At 29.9% G+C, this 20,511-nt stretch overlaps 2 protein-coding genes and 1 long non-coding RNA gene across 5 annotated transcripts; all 3 read right to left on the bottom strand.

Moving 5' to 3' along the window:
- Positions 1 to 492: 492 nt before the first annotated feature.
- LOC114423104 lies at positions 493 to 8,627 on the bottom strand. 2 transcript variants are annotated; one of them, XM_028389726.1, is made up of 3 exons: positions 8,055 to 8,627; positions 944 to 1,015; positions 493 to 801 (listed from the first exon to the last, which is right to left on the bottom strand). In XM_028389726.1, exons 1-3 carry the CDS (start codon positions 8,541 to 8,543, stop codon positions 796 to 798), a joined length of 567 nt encoding a protein of 188 aa, XP_028245527.1. In that variant the 5' UTR covers positions 8,544 to 8,627; the 3' UTR covers positions 493 to 795. The 2 variants fall into 2 exon arrangements, with proteins under 2 accessions (XP_028245527.1, XP_028245526.1); XM_028389725.1 differs by lacking the exon at positions 8,055 to 8,627 and adding an exon at positions 2,737 to 3,665.
- A 1,455-nt stretch (positions 8,628 to 10,082) lies between these two features.
- Positions 10,083 to 12,810, bottom strand: LOC114424582. The gene is made up of 6 exons (XM_028391447.1): positions 12,459 to 12,810; positions 12,213 to 12,345; positions 11,890 to 11,993; positions 11,300 to 11,444; positions 11,019 to 11,159; positions 10,083 to 10,792 (listed from the first exon to the last, which is right to left on the bottom strand). The coding sequence occupies exons 1-6, from the start codon at positions 12,497 to 12,499 to the stop codon at positions 10,388 to 10,390; spliced, it is 969 nt and encodes a 322-aa protein (XP_028247248.1). The 5' UTR covers positions 12,500 to 12,810; the 3' UTR covers positions 10,083 to 10,387.
- A 4,155-nt stretch (positions 12,811 to 16,965) lies between these two features.
- LOC114424641 lies at positions 16,966 to 18,610 on the bottom strand. 2 transcript variants are annotated; one of them, XR_003669048.1, is made up of 3 exons: positions 18,068 to 18,610; positions 17,715 to 17,974; positions 17,177 to 17,566 (listed from the first exon to the last, which is right to left on the bottom strand). It is a non-coding gene; the product is annotated as an uncharacterized LOC114424641 (long non-coding RNA). The 2 variants fall into 2 exon arrangements; XR_003669047.1 differs by lacking the exon at positions 18,068 to 18,610 and having other exon boundaries at positions 16,966 to 17,566; positions 17,715 to 18,056.
- Between the last annotated feature and the right edge of the window lie 1,901 nt (positions 18,611 to 20,511).

Here is a 20,511-nt window from a genome sequence, read left to right as displayed (position 1 = left end):
GTTAGGAAATAAAGGGAGAAAACGAAGTCGATGAAGAAAAAAGTGAAACAGAATTTATTCTCGCAACAAAAGAAAAAAGTTATCTCACTAATCACTAGGCTCTCAAAAGTTTGGTGGACCATTAATTCGATCGGAAGGGGAAAAAGTGAAAAAAAGGAAAGAAAAAAAAAAGAACAAATTGTGGTGACGAGAATTTTTTGAGATTTTGGATTTACGAGATATGTTGTTTAATTAACAATACAGAAAGTAAAAAAGCGAAAGTTGTGCTTAAAGATCACAGATGACTTCGTGGTTTTGAATCTTTTTCTCTATTTACATTTTTCTAAAGAGAGAAGAAAATTAAAAACCTGTTCAGTTTTAGATTAAGAAAGTGTTTTCTCAGACATTTATAATTTGGGTATTCTCAATTTCCTTCTCTGTTCTTTATTTTTCTTTTTTGAACGTTGCTCATTAAATCCATGACTAGATGGCGGAAAATTATACAAAATGGAATAAAATAACCGTTAGCTACGATTCTGATCGAAAACATAGTTATTTTCATGATTGAGTTTTTACCCACTGACACAAATAATGATCATAATACTACAATCATTGCAAGTGGCAATTGCTTCTGGAACACGCTCCTAACATAATAGTAATATATAATCTTTAGAATATGTGGCCATCGTGGTGCGTCCCATTGATCCATCCAAACCTGAATTATATAATTTAAATTTATACATGTATACATATATCTTGGGAGACCAACATCTTTTTCTTGAGGCTTCATCTCCCATGATTGCAGAGCGTTTGTGGTTAGTCCTTCAGTCCATTATTGAAAATTGAAATGATAAACAGAGTCAGTACAAGAGAATCGATCGTTGACAAGGCAAAGGCAATATCAAGAGACTCTATTACGACCCCACTAAGGCGCCTAATTGAATGACAGTGCATGTAAGCTTACCTTGTGAAGACAGTGTTGAAGAATAATTGAATGGTTTTTTGTATTGACCAAGATCTCACATGCCAGTATTGTCTGTTGGGATATTGAGGGACACAGCATCAGCAAATTCAAAACACCAGGAATAATAATCATGACGTGCAGATTGTAATGTGATTATCATAGTTTTCAACTCCTCAATGTGAAATGTGAAATTTTACATGGATTTAGTTTGGTTTACCCAAATTTGAATGCAATACATAGAGAAATTATTTTTATGAAAATAAATAAATTTTGTAGGAAAAGAATCACAAAGAAGATCCTAGAGAAATTATTATACGTATGAGATGACTAATAATTTATGATCGCAACTAATCTCTATAAATTATATAGTTGAATTTTATTAACTCTTTTTTTTATATTAAAAATCTTGATTATATGTTAAGATTGATTGAGACCAAAAAAAACGTAACGATATAAAAAACTACTAGAATTAAAGCTACCAATTGCACTAGCTAGAAAGACTGTCTTTCACAAGAACTTTGCAACGCAACTCTGCCCAATCCCAAGTAATAGGAGGATTAACACTTAAAATAAGTTAACTTATCATTTATGTGATTAATTTATAAAGTTGTTTAACTAAATTAAGATTTAAGATGTTTAGTAAACAAGTTTATTTATTAACATAAATTAATTTAGCTATATACTCTGTAGTTCATACGTTTGTAACTTTTTTCCTTCTATTTTAATTTTATCTTTACTTTTTTAATACGCTTCTTTATTATTTAAAATGACAATGAAAATTTTATACTTTTTTATAGAATTCAAAATATTTAATGACTGTATTAATTTTTGTACAAAATCTCACTTACTATTTCATTTAAAAACAAATGAAACACAACTATAAGGACAGATATGGGTTTGATCGATCTATTGACCAATCAACTCAAATAAATTGAATGAGAAGTTTTGAGTTGATTTGAATTGTCAATTTGATTTGAATTTTAAAATTCTAAACTTGATTATATAGATTCAAGTTTCAAATATAGATATATGCAACTTGACCAAACCCAAGTCGAACTCCCATTAATTGTTTTAGATTTTTTTAAAATTTTCTATGTTATATAATCCAATAATGAATTCTATATTTTTTGTTATATAATTCTGTAGTTTTGATTTTTAAGAGAATTCATTATTTTTCTTTATATTTTTATAATTTCCTTTTTTTCCATTTTTCTTGTATTAATTTTAACTTTTTTTTTCATTATTTCATTAGCAGACTCAATGAGCAGACCCAAATCAATCCAAATGTGATTAGGTTTATTCAATTATTTAAGTTGATCTTAAAAAAAAAAAAAAAGAAACTACAACTAACGCCAACCAATTGACATTTATAATTTTAGATCTAAATGTTAGCTTAAAACGGATCCATATCCTACATGCCGATTAGCTAGGCATGATAACAAAGCTGATCGAGAGAATAAGTTTGACTGATCTTTTCATTCCCACCAAAAATGGGATGGGTTTGAATTTAAAAGATCGAATATTAATTATCTGTTTTCCTGAGGGATCAAAGTAGTTATTTTTAGTCAAAATCAAAGTGAATTTGAGTGGGTAATCACGAATATAAGGCTATATATTCATATTTACTTAGTGCCCATCCATACATATATAAGATTAAGAAGGTAAGGTGTAAAGTTATATTTTCTGAAAAAATAAAGTTAATGGGAGGAAGAGTGAGTAGTGACTGGGTAGGGTGGTAAAAAAATAGAGTTGATAAAGAAAAAGAAGGAAGAATATATGATGAGTATATATACCTTGAACTCAAGAGGAAGAGGGGTGCGAAATGAGAGAATGCCGAACTGGCCGGAGAGTTCAACAACAGTGCGAAAGTAGACCTTACCCTTGGCGACGTCCTCGAGCAAATAGGGAACTTGAGACGAGGGAAGCTCTGCGAACACAACTTCCGCCTCCACGTGAGTTGAGCTCCAGCCTTTAACCTGCCAGCCCTTCAACTCTACGTGGCCCATCTTCTTCCTTCTGTACTTCATTCCCACGTCCACCTCCCTCATCTCCATCCAGTATATGTCACGGTTCCTTACCCTAACCGACATCGATATCGACACGTCCGCCCCCACCGGCGGCACCGGCCGCACCTTCACCCGCTTCACTTCCATTCTCTCGATCTTCAGCTCTGGATACCACGGCCATATTCCCACCACGCACGCCACACACACCACCACAAACACCATCCACTTCAACCCCCCTCCGGAAACCACGTACTTCGACCTCCACAATGCCTTCTCCATCGCCACCCCTTCACACGATCTCTCTCTCTATGTCTATATTTGTAATGTTTTAATGAGTACCCTCATGAATGTTGTTCTGTTGGACTACTAGCTAGTGCGTGGATGATGGGTTTTGCACCATTTGTTTGAATGCATGTTAGTATCTTAATTTGTTTTGCTGCGCGAAATTGTGGTGGGCTTTCCTATTCTTTATACTTTATGTGTCTGGGTGTTTGTTTGCGGGTTCGTGCCTAGCTAGAGACATTTTTTTTTACATATTATGTCTCCCAAGTTTTGGTCACTTACTCAAGTGCCAATTTTCTTTATAACGTGTGCACTTATTATCATTAGAATTATTAAACTTTCTCCACTTCTGATGAAACCAACTCCCGGCAGTACCCTTTTTTTTAGAATAAAATTATATGGACAGCTTATGCTATTTGACAACTTGGAGAGAAAACATGCAAAAATTTAGATATAGTAAATGATATGATTTAATAGGAATAAATAAATAAATAAATAATGTATCAGATAATTATTTGCAATATATATATTCATATATCATTATCCTTCTTTTTGGCATACCATTCGAACGTATGTTTCTAAAGCCTAATATACCCTTTTTAGATCCAAATAGTTTTCTAATTTAATGTCATAGAAATGACTAAACGCTTGAATCATCATCATCATGGTTTTATTCTCTTTTATATATTTTTCCACTATGGTTTAGCTTCAACTACCAGATCTCTTTCTATGTTATTTATCGTTTCATTTGCTCATTATTTTTTTAATTTTTTTTTGGTTTAGCATTTTATAGTTTCCCTAATTTTGCTCTTGGGGTTTGAGAAAGGAGCATTTTGCTTGATATGTAATTGTTAATGACATTTTTTGCATGTGTAGTGGCGAGGATGAGAATCGGGAATTGGAAACTAACAAACTATTTTAACATATCTCATGTATAACAACTGATTTCGTCTTATCATATGTATCTTTTATTATTTATTTTGTTCTCTTTGTAGGTGTCACCTTTATGCAATTTTCTTTTCATTTATCATTTTACTGTTATGTTATTTTATATTTTGATCATTAGTGTTCAAATTTTCATATATGTTTTCTTTTTACTACTATATTAATGTAAATATTTTTAGCCTTTCTTATTTTGAGCAACAAAAAATCAATAATCTTTTACATTATTTCCTTAACTTACAATTTTTGTTTAACAGAACATAAAAGGAGTCATTTTTGTTAACACCCTACTTCTTATATGCTAAATTTCTTCTTTTTTTGTATTTTTTAATGAATTTCATATAGTTGAATTATTCCAATAATTATTTTTATTTTATACGGTCACTTCAATTGCTTAATTATATGTTTATACATAATGACTATATAGTTAATTTCTTATATACTTCAATGGTTATTAATTATTAATAAATTAAAATGTAAAAGTAATTAATTATTTTCATACAATAATCTTCCCGTTCCTTGCACAAGTTTACAAATTAGTATATATGTAAAGAATACTACTTGAATTTTACATAATTGTTGATGGATACTTGAACTTTATTATAGTTATTTATCGGAACTAATCAATATTTACCACAAAATTAAATTTCTCACATTAATTGTATTTATTATGGAACTTTGATAATTATAAGTTAATAGCATATATTTCATAACTAAAAGATGAAAATAAAAAAATTTAATTATAAATATTAAAATAATAACATTAATTGAGTATTGTATCAATAATTATTCTAAATTTTATTTAATTTTTTTATTTTTATTTTAGTTATGAAATATATTTTATGAACAATTAATAGTGATTAAAAATAAGAACTTTATAGATATTTAATTAAATTTAGAATAAAATTAAATTCATAGATAAACTAACACACACACAGCTACGTACATCTTGTACCAATTTCTTAATAAATATGTTTATTTGGCTGATAAATAAAAGTAATGTGTAAACTTCAATAAGCAGTATGTGTGAAGATAATCAGATTATGGCAGTGTTAGCATGTGTATATATTTGTCGTCTTTCTCCTTGTCTCGGGGCAGAAATAATATATGTTGCAGGCATGGCTATCCTTTCTTTTAAACATTTTACGCATTTCTTATCTACCAAACTAAGTAACTTATCCCACTTTTCCACATTTCCCTCATCTTCCTATTTCATGCCTATATATATATTAATTTCCCCTTTACTAAGCAAAGCATGATTGAATCTCTCATGCATCTTTTTTTCTGTTCGATTGTCTCTTCGTGAGCTAGCAAAGCGAGAAGCAGATAACAACCGTCTAATTAAGTTCTCTTCTGTTTTGCTTTATCCAATCATCTGCACACGACCATGCCATCGTCCCACATGAGTTCATGACCATGCATGTAAGGACAGTACTGTTGTTGGGTGCTTTTAAAATTTAAACCCATATCACTGCACGATGGATGCTTACTAGCTCCATATGTGAAGGAGCACCTATGAATCAATTATTATTACAGCCATATCTATTTTCTTAGGGAAATGTTAATGATATCTTTTCTAACACAGTTTTTATTATTTATTAAAATTTATATAATTTTTTTTACTTTACTCTTATTTAATATATAAATATGTTTTTTCTTGATTTTATAATTGTCAATAAAATTCAACTAATAATAAAATATTTGTTATAAAACGTTAGCACTATTTTTTATTATTATTCAAAGTCATGTCTATTTATTGCGTTGTCAATTGAATGTTTATTCCTGATTCTCCGATTTCTTCCAGAATTTCTCCATAATCTAAAGAATAATTATTCCACCAATGAATATGAGTTTATATTATTAATAGCTAAAAAAATATCAACTTTCATGGAAAATGAGCTATATCTTGTTAATAGATTTAATAATAAATTGAGACTTTTATTGCTTAAAAATTATCTTAAATTCTTTATTGCTTAAAAAAAAGTAAAAGTGGGACATTTTTTTTTGGCATCAACACATATTCTATTATATGTTATTTTCAAAATTTATCACAAGTTACTTATTGCTTAAAAAAGTTAAAAAGTGGGACATTTTTTGTTTTTCATAACACACATTCAATAGACAAGTCAAAAATAATAATAAGGTCAAATCTCAATTTTGATCCTCTTTTAATTTTCAATCCATAATTTTGATCATTTTACTTTTTTTTTGGTGATTTTAGTAACTAGATTTTAAAAAATTTATAATTTTGATTGAAAACATATTTTATTTATTTGATAAATTAAAGTTTAAATCTGACATATTCTACTATACAAATACTAATAATAAGAATAATTTAAGTTTTGATTGGTTTGTCTTTAGTATGTTTATTCTAGAATTTCCCAAAATAAGATATTAATTATTTCTTTTTTTAATTATTCACATATATCATCCTTTAAAAACAAATTTGTTTGAAGTATTGTCAAATATTAAATGTGCATGTTTTCCTTAATAGAAATTTGGCTTGTGTTTGGCAAGTACTTTTAGCTTGCTTTTAGTTTGTTTTATATTTTTACTAATTGAAAATCTTATTTGATCTTGATTAGTAGTGTTTGTTAAACAAACTTTTAATAGCTGGTAACATTTTTTTCTTAAAAGCTACTTCAAAGTATTTTTTTTTAAATGTTAGTTTTTAGTTTTTTTATTAACATTTTATGTCATTTTTATAATTAAAATATTTATTAAATTTTCATCTTACCTTCTTTATCATGAGAGAAAATTATGCATTGACAATGTAAAAAGTTTTATACATAGTTATGTAATTACAATTCATCGTGTATGATAAGTTTATTAATTTTTAAAATAAATACCTTAAAGTAATTTAAATGATAATTTATGATTAAATATCAGTATAAAATTATTTTACATTGTAAATATATACACATTAAACTCTTTTATTATTATCATAAGTTAGAATTTCCCCCTCCTCTTACGTAGTTTATTTTTAACATTGCACTATTTACATGATTTATTATATTATTTTAATATTATACTTCAATATATTTTAAGTATTACATTAATTGACATAATGAAAGTATGATATTTACTTAAATGTATGTTAATTGTTTTCATTTTTATATTAAATTTGGTTGGAAATATTTTAAGATATAATATAAGATTAATAATAAAATAATATATTAGAGTCAAATGTGTGTTTTATCTCTTGTTTCTTTTTTATTTTTGTTTTTTAATCCCTCATAAATCATTCCATTTTATTTTGTGGTTTCTAGTACTAATTTCAATTGTCAAATGATGACATGAGAAATAAAATTTATGCTTGAAATTTTTTTCTTTGCACGTTTTGGAAGACTATTGTGTTTCCCGTTAGACATAACTAACCTCATTGATAGATACTAATTATTTTCAAAAGTCATTTTGTTATATTTGTATTAAGTAAAATGAGAAATTGATAATAAAATCGGGAAGATAACATAATTAATTAATAATTTTATTTTTTTATAATAGGATTGAAAATATTTAACAACGATCTTGATACAAAATCTCAAATCTCAATGGCGTGTTTTATAACAAAATGAAGCACAAGGTTAAGGTAGTGTGCCATTATTTTGAGCAATGATACATAAATATTACATTATTTTAAATATTTTACCAATAACATTTCTTATTTTTTTATTTTTCTAGAGTAGCATAATATTAGGTGTTTATGCAACATTTTCCTTATTTTTTCAGAAAAAGAAACACAAATATAATGGGATTGGTGATGTAATATTGAAAAATGAGAGATACATGGGTGATATGTTTAAAATGAAAAACGATTCATATATGATTAGTGAAAGAAAGATAACATATGTGATGAAGATTGAAGAAGGAATAGAGAGTACCTGGAGAAAATGAGGGATGCGAAACAAGAGAAAGCCAAGTTGGCCGTAGACCTTGATAACGGTATGGAAGTAGATCTTACCCATGGCAAGGTCCTGCAGCAAATGCGCCACCTCCGACGATGGAAGGCCACTGAACTCAAGCACGCCGTCCACCTTCGTCGACGCCCACCCCCTCACGTGCCACCCCTCCGACTCCACGTGACCCATCTTCTTCCCCCTGTACTTCACCCCTACGTCAACGTCCGTCAGCTCCATCCAGTACATGCAGCGGTTCTGTACCCTCACCGACAGCGATATCCACACGTCCGCGCTCACCGGCGGTATAGGGTGCACCTTCACGCGCTTCACGTTCATTCTCTCGATCTTCAACTCTGGCTCCCACGGCCATAACACCAACACGCCCGCCAGAGACACCACCACAAACACCGTCCATTTCAGGCAGCAAAACCGTCTCAAAACCACGCAGTTTGATGAGAATGCCTTCACCATCGCTGCCTTTAGTTTTAACTTCACATGAGCTTCACTGTCTAATTATCTATATATATATATATAGTTGGGAGGTTCTAAACTTAATGTTTCAAGAAGAGAAAAAAAATGATCAAATTTGTTTCAGCTTAAACGATAGTCGGATTGAATACGTAATTATTATGTTGAATACTTAAGAAATTTTTTTACCATCTATTTAGAATTACCTCAAGAAGAAAATACATAAAAAAATATTAGTAATATATATACTCTTTTAAATACATTCTTCTTAATTGAAATTTATTTTTTAAAAAAATTTATCGATTTTTTATGCTTTGGGTAATAAATATTTTATACTTTTTAGTAAATTTTAATAGTGTTAAAAATGATGTGCTAAAAAATATATTCCTAATACTTTCTTGAAATTAATGGTTTTCATGAACTTTGTTGTATTGGAAAGGGTACGTAGTACGTACTAAAACTGCGAAGATGAAGGGATTTAACGGATATTAGTATGTTACCAGGTATATTTGTCTGGGTGTGCGAAATTGTGGTGGGGTTTCCAATTCTTTATACCCTTAGGTGCATTTGGGTGTTTGTTTGCGGGTAAAATATGCCTAATAATGCTACCTAAACATTTAGGGTAGTACATATTAATATGCTTGCGATCGAAGTTTTCACTCATGCTGAAGTGCCAAAAATTTTCTATAATGTGTACTCTTAACATTTGAGTTATTAAACTTGGCCCAATTCGGATTAGAAACCAACTCGCAGTATGTGTTTGTGATGTGACGATATTCATTGTTACTTGAAGTATACTCAATTAGCATTAACTAAGGTATATTTTGCTGTTACTTTTATAATGGCAGTGAGACATCTGGTAAGAAGCTAAGTTGTTTGATGAGGGCCCTCATAATTAGACTGAGTAAATTCCTGAATGGTGGGTTCAACGTATTATCTAATGGTGACATAAGAAAAGATGGCTTGAAGAACAAATGGTTATGCCATCTGATTCACATAAGAAGTCCCAGTCAATTGATGCAGATTAGGGGAAGACCCCATACTAGGGCAATTGATTCATCCTAACAAATATGTGGTACAAAATTAGAATTTAAAGAATAATAAAAATAAATTAAAAATAAGATTTTAAATAAAATTTAAAAATTATTAATGATAAAATAAAAATAAAACAAATAAACATAGAATAAGATAAACATTTGTTTTCTAATACCAGAAATGTTTTTCCTAAATAATATATATTTATTCTAAAAATGTACTTTTGGAATCATGATACATAGTTCTGGAAACACATATTCAAATAGTTACATTTTATTTTGGAAATATATTTATGGGAATGAAAAAGGAGTTTTAAGGGATGTATCTCTTTAAAGAAAAAAGATATAATGAGCAATCAAAATATAAAAAGGGGGGAATAGGGAGTACTTAGGAAAATGAGGTGTAAATAAAAACTTAAAAAAAAAACTATAAAAAATTGGGGTTTTGGGTGTGAACAAAAACAATTTACGCTGCAGAACTAGAAAGGGTGTCTGGTCCGTCCAAAGGTAAGAGAAGGATGTGCAATCCTGTTTAACTACTAATATAAGAGATATCAGTTCCTTTGATAGTATCTAAAGATGCTCTCATCCAGGGAATATCCTGGGAGATATCTAAAGATACTAATGCGTGCATTTTTCTTTATTAAAACCCACTTTGCCTAAAAGACAGGCTCTCAAATCATCATAATCGGGTAGATTTGGATGCACACGCCATGAACCCCCGCGAATTCCTGATTCTAAGGAAATTGTTCGTGCATGCCCCTTTGAATTTGATGTTTTCACTTCAGTTGTCGGTTCAGAAGGAAGAGATTTTCATCTGACATGTGATGTTCTAAGCCTTCTGTTTTCGCCAGTATCATGTTCTTGTTGTTGAGAAGGATAACGTTTTCCTTTGCCTGCAGCCTCAGAATGTGTTGTTCTCTTTGAATTGCTTTCACCTGTGTTGGTCTTTTGTTTGAGGTATGGGGGTGGAATGAGCAAATAGGAAGAAATTGGCCTCTTAGTTTCTACTTCATCCTCAGAAAAGCTTCCCAATGAATTTGAACTACTACCCTTTCTGCCATCATGGGATGACAGTTCTGTACTTGTTTCATCATCACTACTATTTTGGTGTATCAATGAGACATCATTGAAATCTTTCCTTCCAAGAGGTAGGGTGTCTGTGTCTCTTTCTTTTCCTTTGGATGTGATCAAGTCTCTCCTGGGATTAGGCCTCTCCTGCAACAAGAGTTATAAAGTTGATTAGGTGCCAAAAGGAGAAGGGACTAAGAAATTCATATCTTTTTATTTGATCGAATCCACAGTGGTACGAAACTAAGTAATATTTTTCTTATCTTCAAGGATTATAATATGTTAATCTAACTACCAATTCAAACTCATGTTTCTGCTTAAACAAATGCTCTATTGACTACATAGCAAGCAAGTCAATTATTCTAAGACTTACTTCACATAATGACGATTCTGTATAAAGTCTTTGTCTCAGAGCATTGTCGTCCCACTCTACAGAGAACTCTTGTGCTATATCATATAATAGTCCAATCTTCATTTCTCTCGTAGGCGGATCTTGCCTCAGCTTCTCAACAAACTGAGGAAAAGTAATTATTTAAGTAAGCTTTAAAAACAGAAGATGAAATGTCCGGAAGAAAATATTTTTTTTTTCAGTAATCAACAAGAGTTGCAATTTATGAATGAACATGTGTTATAAAAATGGGGACGATGGTTTACCTCTTTATTTATATATGGTTCAAGAGAATTCCCAAATGTCTCAGTAAATAATGTTCTGAGGTCACGCAATTCTGGCAGATCAGCAAATCTTGCAGCAGCATACATCAATGATGACACAGCTTCCTTGCACTCATCAGGGCAATCCCTGTTCAATAAGATTTAAACATTGTCAAGATAAACTCCTATTAATGCCTTGTAGCTGAAGATCGAATTTAAATTAAAGCCCAATATTCAATCTATAAACCCCGCAATATCATTAATCTTTTGGAGAAGATGTTGGTTAAATGTGACAAAATTTAGAGCATTTGTGTTGCCATGGAAAACTACATAATGCAGGTTCGTGATACTAACAGTGATTCAATAGATATAAGGTTGGTTGGGTGATTAAGAAAGAAGAGAAGGGGAAAAAATCACGGGTTCAATCTCCCAACCAACAAAAACTAAAAAACTAACTATTAACATTTGCTGATAAAAGAAACTAACAGTGATTCAATAGGTGATTGAAAACAGAGAAAATCATGCTATTTTGTGCATGTATGGGACGTAAGGAAAACACAACAGTATTCTAGTGCATATATAGAGAAGCATACTTCTGCTTAGTTAGGTCTTCAACATGATCTGATAAGCATCCAACAAACTTTTCAATGAGTTCATAGCAGGATAACATATTTTGCTCCAACAGAAGTCCTTTAGCCTGCTTCAAACACAAAGAGTCAACATCTGTTGTTGTATTGTAACTTGAACAACATACAACACTGTGTCATGTGCATAAAATGGATCGACACAAAACTTCTACCAATCTTTTTTTAGAGGTTTACGTAAAAAGTGATTACATCTTTCTTATAAAGTGAACCATCTAATGAAAATATGAAATGAATAGTAATTGAGTATACATCTACCAATCTTATCTTACCCTTATATATGCATCATAGTCAAGGCCACTCCTAAGAAGCTCGGCGATGTCACTCTTCATAAACTTCTGCTCTGCTTTCTTCTTCTTCTGTATGATCTCTAGCCGAGTCTTCATAAACTTCACGTAAGACAAGCTTTTTTTTTTTCCGAAGTGAAATACAACACAAAATTAAAGAAAAAAAAACATGTTTCAAATAAAAAGCAAAGAGGATTAAGAAGAGTAGCAGAGTCTAGGTTAGCCTTGTACCATTTTGAATAGAACCTGGGCTTCAATAGCCACCGAAACATTTGTGTCCTAGAATCTGAAAAAGACCAAGTTGGTTGAAAAGGGAAAATGACTTTTGTTGGGTATCTTAGATGCTGTGTTCTGGTTTAAATATAACTTTATAGAATGAATGAATATCAAGTTACGCCAAGAATCAGCATTGAGGAGGCCTCAAAGAAAAGAAATGGAGAAGCTTCTCACGAGAGGTAAAAAATCTAAAACCACACTAAGAAAGAGACCACAAAAAACTACCCAAGGAGCTAGGAAATCTAAGAGAGAAAAAGGGTGTGAGTAATATGCAAGCAACAAAGGGTATTTGAAGTTGGAAACATAAACCGATAAAAATGTTGTGAAACTATGATGGAACACACACACACACATATATATATATAGAGAGAGAGAGAGAGAGAGATCTAGTTATTATTATAAGCCTTATATATATAAGAGGAGCGCGTATTTAGGATGATGTGGTTAATGACGGAACTTCGAAGATTGTCGACCAAGAAAAGAAACCCAAATGTGAGCTCAACAAGACAAGACAGTGGCAGATTGGTAATAAAAAGATCTTAAAAGTGGAAGGTGTTTTGACAGTTAAATGGAGGCTGTGAGAAAAATAGAGTTAGGAAGTTAGCTGTCAATTTCGTATTCTCTGTGAAATGCATGTGCATAAGAAAAGGAAAAGAAAACAGCTTTTTTAAAGTGGCATTTTTCCTTTTCTATTTTGGGTGACAGTTATCAGATAGTTAAAATGGCATTGTTGAAGTGTTGAAAATTATTTACTAGTACTAATGCTAATGAAAGAAGTGCAATTAGGATAACATGGTTCGTGTTATTCTACGTTTATACTTATTTGACGTTTGCTATCATGGTTAAGACTTAAAGGCTAGCTTCCAACTTGATAATCATTTAGCATTGTTCTTTTTCCTTTTTGAACTAAACCACATGCATAATGTACACTAAGGTATTAAACACAACTCTATGGATCATATCATATATGATATATACTACTTAGAAAATGTAATTGTTAACATTACACAAATAAATGTAAAATATTACTAAGGTATTATACAAAAGTAACACAACCCTGTTACTTTTATATTATTATTTAATTATAAATTAACATTTAAATTATTTTTAAAAAATTATTTTAAAAGTCAATATGGATCACTTAGAGTATGTTTGGTTTGCATTTTCATTTTCTATTTTCATTTCCTATTTTCATTTTCTGAAAACTGTTTTTATTTTCAAAATATTAGAATTCTGAAAATATGTTTAGTTTGACTTTTTGTTTTCTGTTTTCATGAAATAAAAATACTAAAAATGTATGATATATTGACTTTTTATCTTTTTGTATTTTTAGATTTGCTTAAAATTACATTCATGGTTACTGCAATTTCATTTTACCCGAAATGAGATTTCTGTTTTCAACTAAAAACACTGAAAACGATATTTCATTGTTTTCATTTTCTGGTTATTTTTTGTTTTCATTTTCACTGAAAATGTTTTCAAAAATCTAACCAAACATATTTTCATCACCATTTTCTGTTTTCAGTGAAAATAAAAACAGAAAACAACCAAACCAAACACTCCCTTATATTTTGTGTAGATCCAGCTATTTGTTCGCACTCTCCATTCAACCCAATCATACAATCCAAATCCACAACAACATCTTTATATACATTTTGCAAACATTAAATTCAGCAAAATCTAAGCACATGATTCCATGCGGTCACTATCATAGAACATCAGTCATCCTACGGTCCAGAACTTTTTGGCACGGTGCAGAACCTATCTAGCTTGTGCATGCTAGAAGGCGCTTCAAACAATATAATATGCAGAAAGACATAGGAAGAAAAAAATGTCACAAAGTAACATTGGCGGTGAATGAGTTACGTTTGCGTGCTCCTTCATTTGAGAGAGAAATCCGAGTCAACTAGCGTGATGACCCCATCGCTGAAAAGATGCTTAAGTTAATTACAACACACTTTCTGCAAAACAGGCCCAGGCATGACCCTTGACTTGATCCTTCTTCTTTTATTCTTAAATTATGCTTATTATGTTCCCTTTTTAAGGCTCAATTAATCACTTTGCTTAGAGGCCCATAACTAATAATACAAAGCTCAAAATTAAAGTGATAACTTTTGGGCATGACTTGAGATCACGTTGTTATTATGAGGTTCTGTTAGGGGCGGACATAGTAAATGATGGCTTATGAATTTGTGTCACATGAATACATGCACAAAATGGAACAGCTTCTACGTACTAATTAAAACTTGTTCTCAGCTCGGTCACTTTATACACAAATTTTGAACGCCAATTAATGAAGTTCAAGAAATATTCTTATGCCAGCTGGGATGGGAGACAATTCCTGGGTGGCCAGAAAACTGCAGCTGCATGTAACTTTCTGTTATTTTACAAATAAATAAATAATATATGAGCTTGTACAAGTTTGATCTTTGTTCGTTTGTAAGGAGTATGAGCCTTTTCGTTTATTATTACTTTAAAGAAACCTGCATTTGTATTATATCTAGAGAGTGTTACTACTACTTATCTTTTAGTCAGATTGTGTGCATCAAATAAAAAAGGTAGTGGATGGTGTTACTAGAATAAATCCCTCAAAATCATGACTAGTAGGTTAATTATATTAAAAAATAAATAATGACCTTATATATAATAATAAAATTTCTAATGTATATTTAATACACATATAAGTTTATATAATAAATTTTGTAATAATTAATACACATATAACTTGTGACTTTCTAATATATTTTTTTATATATAAATTTTAAATAAAAATCATAAGTTTAAATAAAAATTTATATATGTAAAAAATTGGCTTAACATAATTGTTGGATTAAAATTAATTGTTATAAAATTAATTATGTAAACTTATATGTATATTAAATATACATTAGAAATTTTAGTATTATATATAGCTATATTAATTATTTTTTAACATGATTGGCTTATTAGGTCAATTGGGTAGAGCGTCGTACTAATAATGCAAAGATAACAGGTTCAAGACCTGCATGGGTAAGGTTCCATACAAAATCCCAATCCTTATGAGACTATATGTAAGGATATTTTTTATTTTTCCCTCTCACTGTTGGGTGCATTGGAAAAATATTGGATGTAGGAAGAAAATCCCATGGAGGGATAGGTGTATTTAGTTTTCAACTAAAGGATAATTTGGTCTTTTCACTTGACTTACTGGGTGTAGAAGAAATTTGTAGGATGCAAAAAGAATAACCCTAGATTTTGATGCTCATATGAACAGATGATAGCCCACAGTCTTGCCATCATGGCCATCTCACCTGGACTTAGTGATGCTCACAACTTAGCCCATATAACCACATAAATTTCTTGGGCTAAAAGTAATGCTTATCCAGTGTTTGCCTGTTTGGGGGGGCGATTACTTTCTGCATCAATTTTGTTCTCTTGCTGCACCTCATAACAAGCTGAACGGATAAAAACACCTTTTAAGACTATTTTTTGGGTTCCGATACAGCTCTTCCATGAGCCTACAGAAACTTATCATTAAGGGACACACTTTCCAAAATTGTGAAAACATAATTCCGGATTAAATAATCTGAAGAATAAATTGTTACTGGACAGCTTAATTTGAAACTATGGTTACTTAATTTCGAATTGGTTGTTGCAGAACTACAATATTTTTATAAGTATTTAAATTTGTGCATTCATTTATTACATTTATGGACATTTATTTTTAAAAATAAATATTCATATTCAAAGTATATATAGTTCATTAGCATTAAATGATTTAAGGTTAAATAGGAAATGTCTTAGTTATAATAATGAAGACTTCTCAATTACACATTAAATAATCAAATATAGATTATGAAAAACCTCTCATTTGAAAAATGCATTAAATCATTATATATAACTAAACAACTAAGACTTTTCAATGACCCATTAAACAACATTAATTATTAATTATTTAATGTGTTTTTTTTAAATGAGATGTTTCTTTTATAATTTTTATTTGATTTTTTAATGTATCATTAAAAAATTTTATTATTATAACTAATATATTTTATTTTCAATCTTAAAATTTTTAATGTTAATGAATTTCAATAATTGAGAAGTCTTGAATCATGTAGTAATTCTTAATAAATTTTCAAACAATACTAAAGGGTAAATGGAGTGTGTTTTAAATATAAGAAAAAAGTCTAATTAGCATATTTGTCATGACGATAAATTTGACAACGAATTTATGCAGAATTAGGTTTCACATTAATAATACTTTTTAAATTCTCATCCACGTGAGTAAATGGTAGTTCTAGTTAGGTACCCTCTCAACCAAAAGAAAAAAAAAATCCATGACTAATCATTGAATGTAAATACTGACAATTTAAATATTTAAAATTCAAGTAAAGTATGTTTTTTGTGGTATTTTAATTCTAGAATTTAGAAGGTACGTCATAGCGAATAGCGATGAGATGTATTTGTTGTCACGAAAAATCAGTTGGATCATAGCCATTAGCCAAGGTAGCTGCTAGCTGTAAATTCATTGAAAACGACAATCTTGAATATTGTTTCAACAATAGAAGCATACATAATTCTAACATAAAAATGATTAAGCTATGTTTCTTTGAAAGAAAAGAATATCCCCCCTTGATGAAATCCACAATGCATGTGGAATGATAAGCAACCTAAAATAGAAAAGAAAAAAGATATAATTGCGATAAGGGGAATTCAACATCAACGAATGTGCCTCAAACATCTACATTTAAGGCACTGTGCTACCACATGGACTGCCTCAAAAAGTACACGCATTAAATTGGTTCCTCACCAATTTAACTATTTAAGTACTTTACTAAACACTTGAACCCGACATGCTGCTACATTGCTATATATATCTACCAAACACACCTCAACATAGTGGTGAGAAAATGGAAGAAATGGTTTTCTTGGTGAAGAAATTCACGTCGCACTAATCGATCCAAGTTAAGATTGCGGGGAAGCAAATTTCCGTAATATAGAATTGTTGTGAGAGTGGATGTAGGTTCACACACTAGTGCTGTTGCCAGCTTCACCAGTGAACGCAGCATTAGAGGCATTAGAATCTGCACAAGTAAATTAAAATAATAACATTGTTAACGACATGTTCCTAATATGAATAAATTAGCTACCTAAACATTAATTAATAAACAGAGAGACATGCAACAAATCTTCTCATGCTGTCAAACATAGATAGATAGAGAAGGAGCATACCATGGTTATTATATATACTTTCTTATTGGTGAGGGAAATTGCAAGACAGGAGAGGATTCATGTTGGTGATGATGATGAAGTGAATTTTTTTGTTTTCACCAAAGTGAAGAGAAGAGAAGAGAAGAGAAGACAGAAAGAGAGAAATTGATTCCGATGCAATTAACTACGTACTGATATGAGATCAGCTGGTGTGTGTGCTCATTCTCACTTGGACCAACCCTTCAAAGTTGTCTCAGTGTGCAAAGTGCAAACTGTTTAAACTGCAAATGATGCTTTAGGTAATGAGATGAGATGAGATGCCCAAAATATATACAAACAAGAATGGCTCTGACTTGAAATAAGTGAGTACTAACAATTTTGGGCCTTGTTGCTTTCAACATCGGGCTTATCGACATCTCTCCTATTAGTAAGAACAAAAACAGAGAATTTTTGTTTCTCAGATATACTCCTGAAAATTATAATTCTTAACTGAAGGTGAGTGAAATTCTCCTCTCTCACCCTTTCAATTCAAAATACTTAAAACTCGGCTCATTTTTATATAAATAATTAGCCAGACTTTACTAAGAGATATAAGATTAATTGAGTGATTAAAAAGTAAAAAAAAATCACAAATTTAATCATTTTTATTAATGGTGGTCGATAAAAAAAAAAAAAGTACTATTGCACTATATAACAAAAGAAAAAGAAATCTACAAAACATAGGTAATAAAATGTAAAAGATTAACACTATTTAAAAAATTCCCTTGGAGACTCCGAAGTTATTGAGGCCAGTGCCATATTGCCAAGGCATGAAAGATGAAACTGTACGTTGTCCATACTCCGCCACTTGTTTGTCTTTTATTTGCTTGTTTGTACTTGTACTTTGCATGTACTTTTAGACCATGAAAACAAAACAAAACAAAATGAAAATAGTCCCCATATATAATATAACTAACTATGGATCTTAATATGAAATTGAAAGGTTTATTTTATTTCAAATACTTGAGAAAACCGTGGGTGCATACTGCAGAAGTCACACATTTAGATGAAGAGTCAAAATGATGACCAAAGAGAAAAGATGAAGAGGCAAAAATGCATGGACACATGTTTTTACTGGTTTAGTGATAAAAAAACTGTTTGCTCTATGTTGCGATTTGTTGTTTATATCTGACTTCCCAAGAAAGTGCCACGATCTAGGAGCGCCCATTGCATTTAGAATCTATGCGCTAATGATAATAAATTACTACCGTAGATGCCTATTTTAACAGCAGTATATTTGGTTCACTTATGAGATAATTAGTAATGGAAGAAGTATGTATGTTACTGTTTTTTCTGTTTTCATTAATTTTAATGTGAACATTTTCTTCCTATAATTTTGAAGTTTTAAAGTAATCCACCTCTACCTCTGTATTAGGGAAACTATTAGCTAGTCCTAGATCACCACTTTATTTATGATTCCCATTAATTTATATTGGAAACATAACGTGTTATTAATTTTATTTTTGTAAATTAAAATACTTAAATAAGTGTCATATAGACATTAGTCAAAACTATAGATAAATGATGATCTAAAATCACCAAATAATTTTTAGTTAAATACCATTGAAAACATTCTATGCACAAAAAAGGAAGAACACATATCACTCTTGAATTGCTGCTTATTTTAAATTTTACACTCAAATTCTTTAACTACTAATTTTTTTAAATAGTCTTAATTACATTTGTAATATCACATTTTTCAATTTCATGAATTTCATTTTCATTTTTATTGTTATAAATTTGATCTTATTCTGTTTCCATTGTTCAACTATCATTATTTGTTAAATTAATATCTAATATTTAATGAAAATATTAACATGACAATTTATTATATTGTCACGTTAACATATTCATTTAATGTTGAATGTTAAGCTAACGAAATAAAAATATACAACTAAAATAATAGGAATTAAATTTACCAACAAAGAAATAGAGAGACAAATTTACAAAAAAAAAAAATAAAGACTAAAAATACAATTAACTCAAATTGAAGGAAAAAATATGGTAGAATGAATACACTAGAATATATTATTGGAATCTACATCCATAGTTATGATATAGTGGATTAACTCTTTGTGCTAAGTTTCACAAAAGATAAATTTAACATTTTGATTTTTATTTTATTTAAATTTTTTATAGAGTAGTGTTGACAAGTTGAGGTAACAGTCTAATATATTGTTGTATTAGTATATTTATTAAATATTAAATGTAAATTAACAAACAAAACAATATTGTACCATTCAAATAGTAAAAATCAAATTTACGAAAAAAATAGAAAAACATTTATTAAAATAAATAGAGAAGAACAAAATACAATTAAGTCAAATAAAAAATATTATAGAATCAACAGTAACAAATTGTCTATGTTGGAATCTCCATCCTTATTATGGTATAGTAGATTAACTCATCGTACTTACTAAGTGTCGCAAAAGATAAACAACGTCAGAAGTCAATATTCTTTTATCATTTATCAACGTCTATGTGAAACATTTTTTTCTTTTTCATGGAGTAAAAAATGGTCCAGTTCCTATTATGGATGACATAAGAATGTGTAATTGTATCCATTCTAGTTTATGTTACGTTTGGTTTAACAATTGTTTTGCCTCATCAATATCAATTATGGATCAATATCAATTATGGATAATGAGTTAGTTTATTTAAACTTATTTATTAAAAAAATTATAATTTTTTTAATTTGTTTGTTTAAATTATTTTTGTTTTAAAAATATTTATTTATTTATTTTGGGAAGCAAGTTTTATATGTTTATTAAATAAATAC

This window comes from Glycine soja, chromosome 8 (genome assembly GCF_004193775.1).
Source record: "Glycine soja cultivar W05 chromosome 8, ASM419377v2, whole genome shotgun sequence".
Lineage (NCBI taxonomy): Eukaryota > Viridiplantae > Streptophyta > Magnoliopsida > Fabales > Fabaceae > Glycine > Glycine soja.
This window is presented reverse-complemented; position numbering and strand designations above follow the sequence as displayed.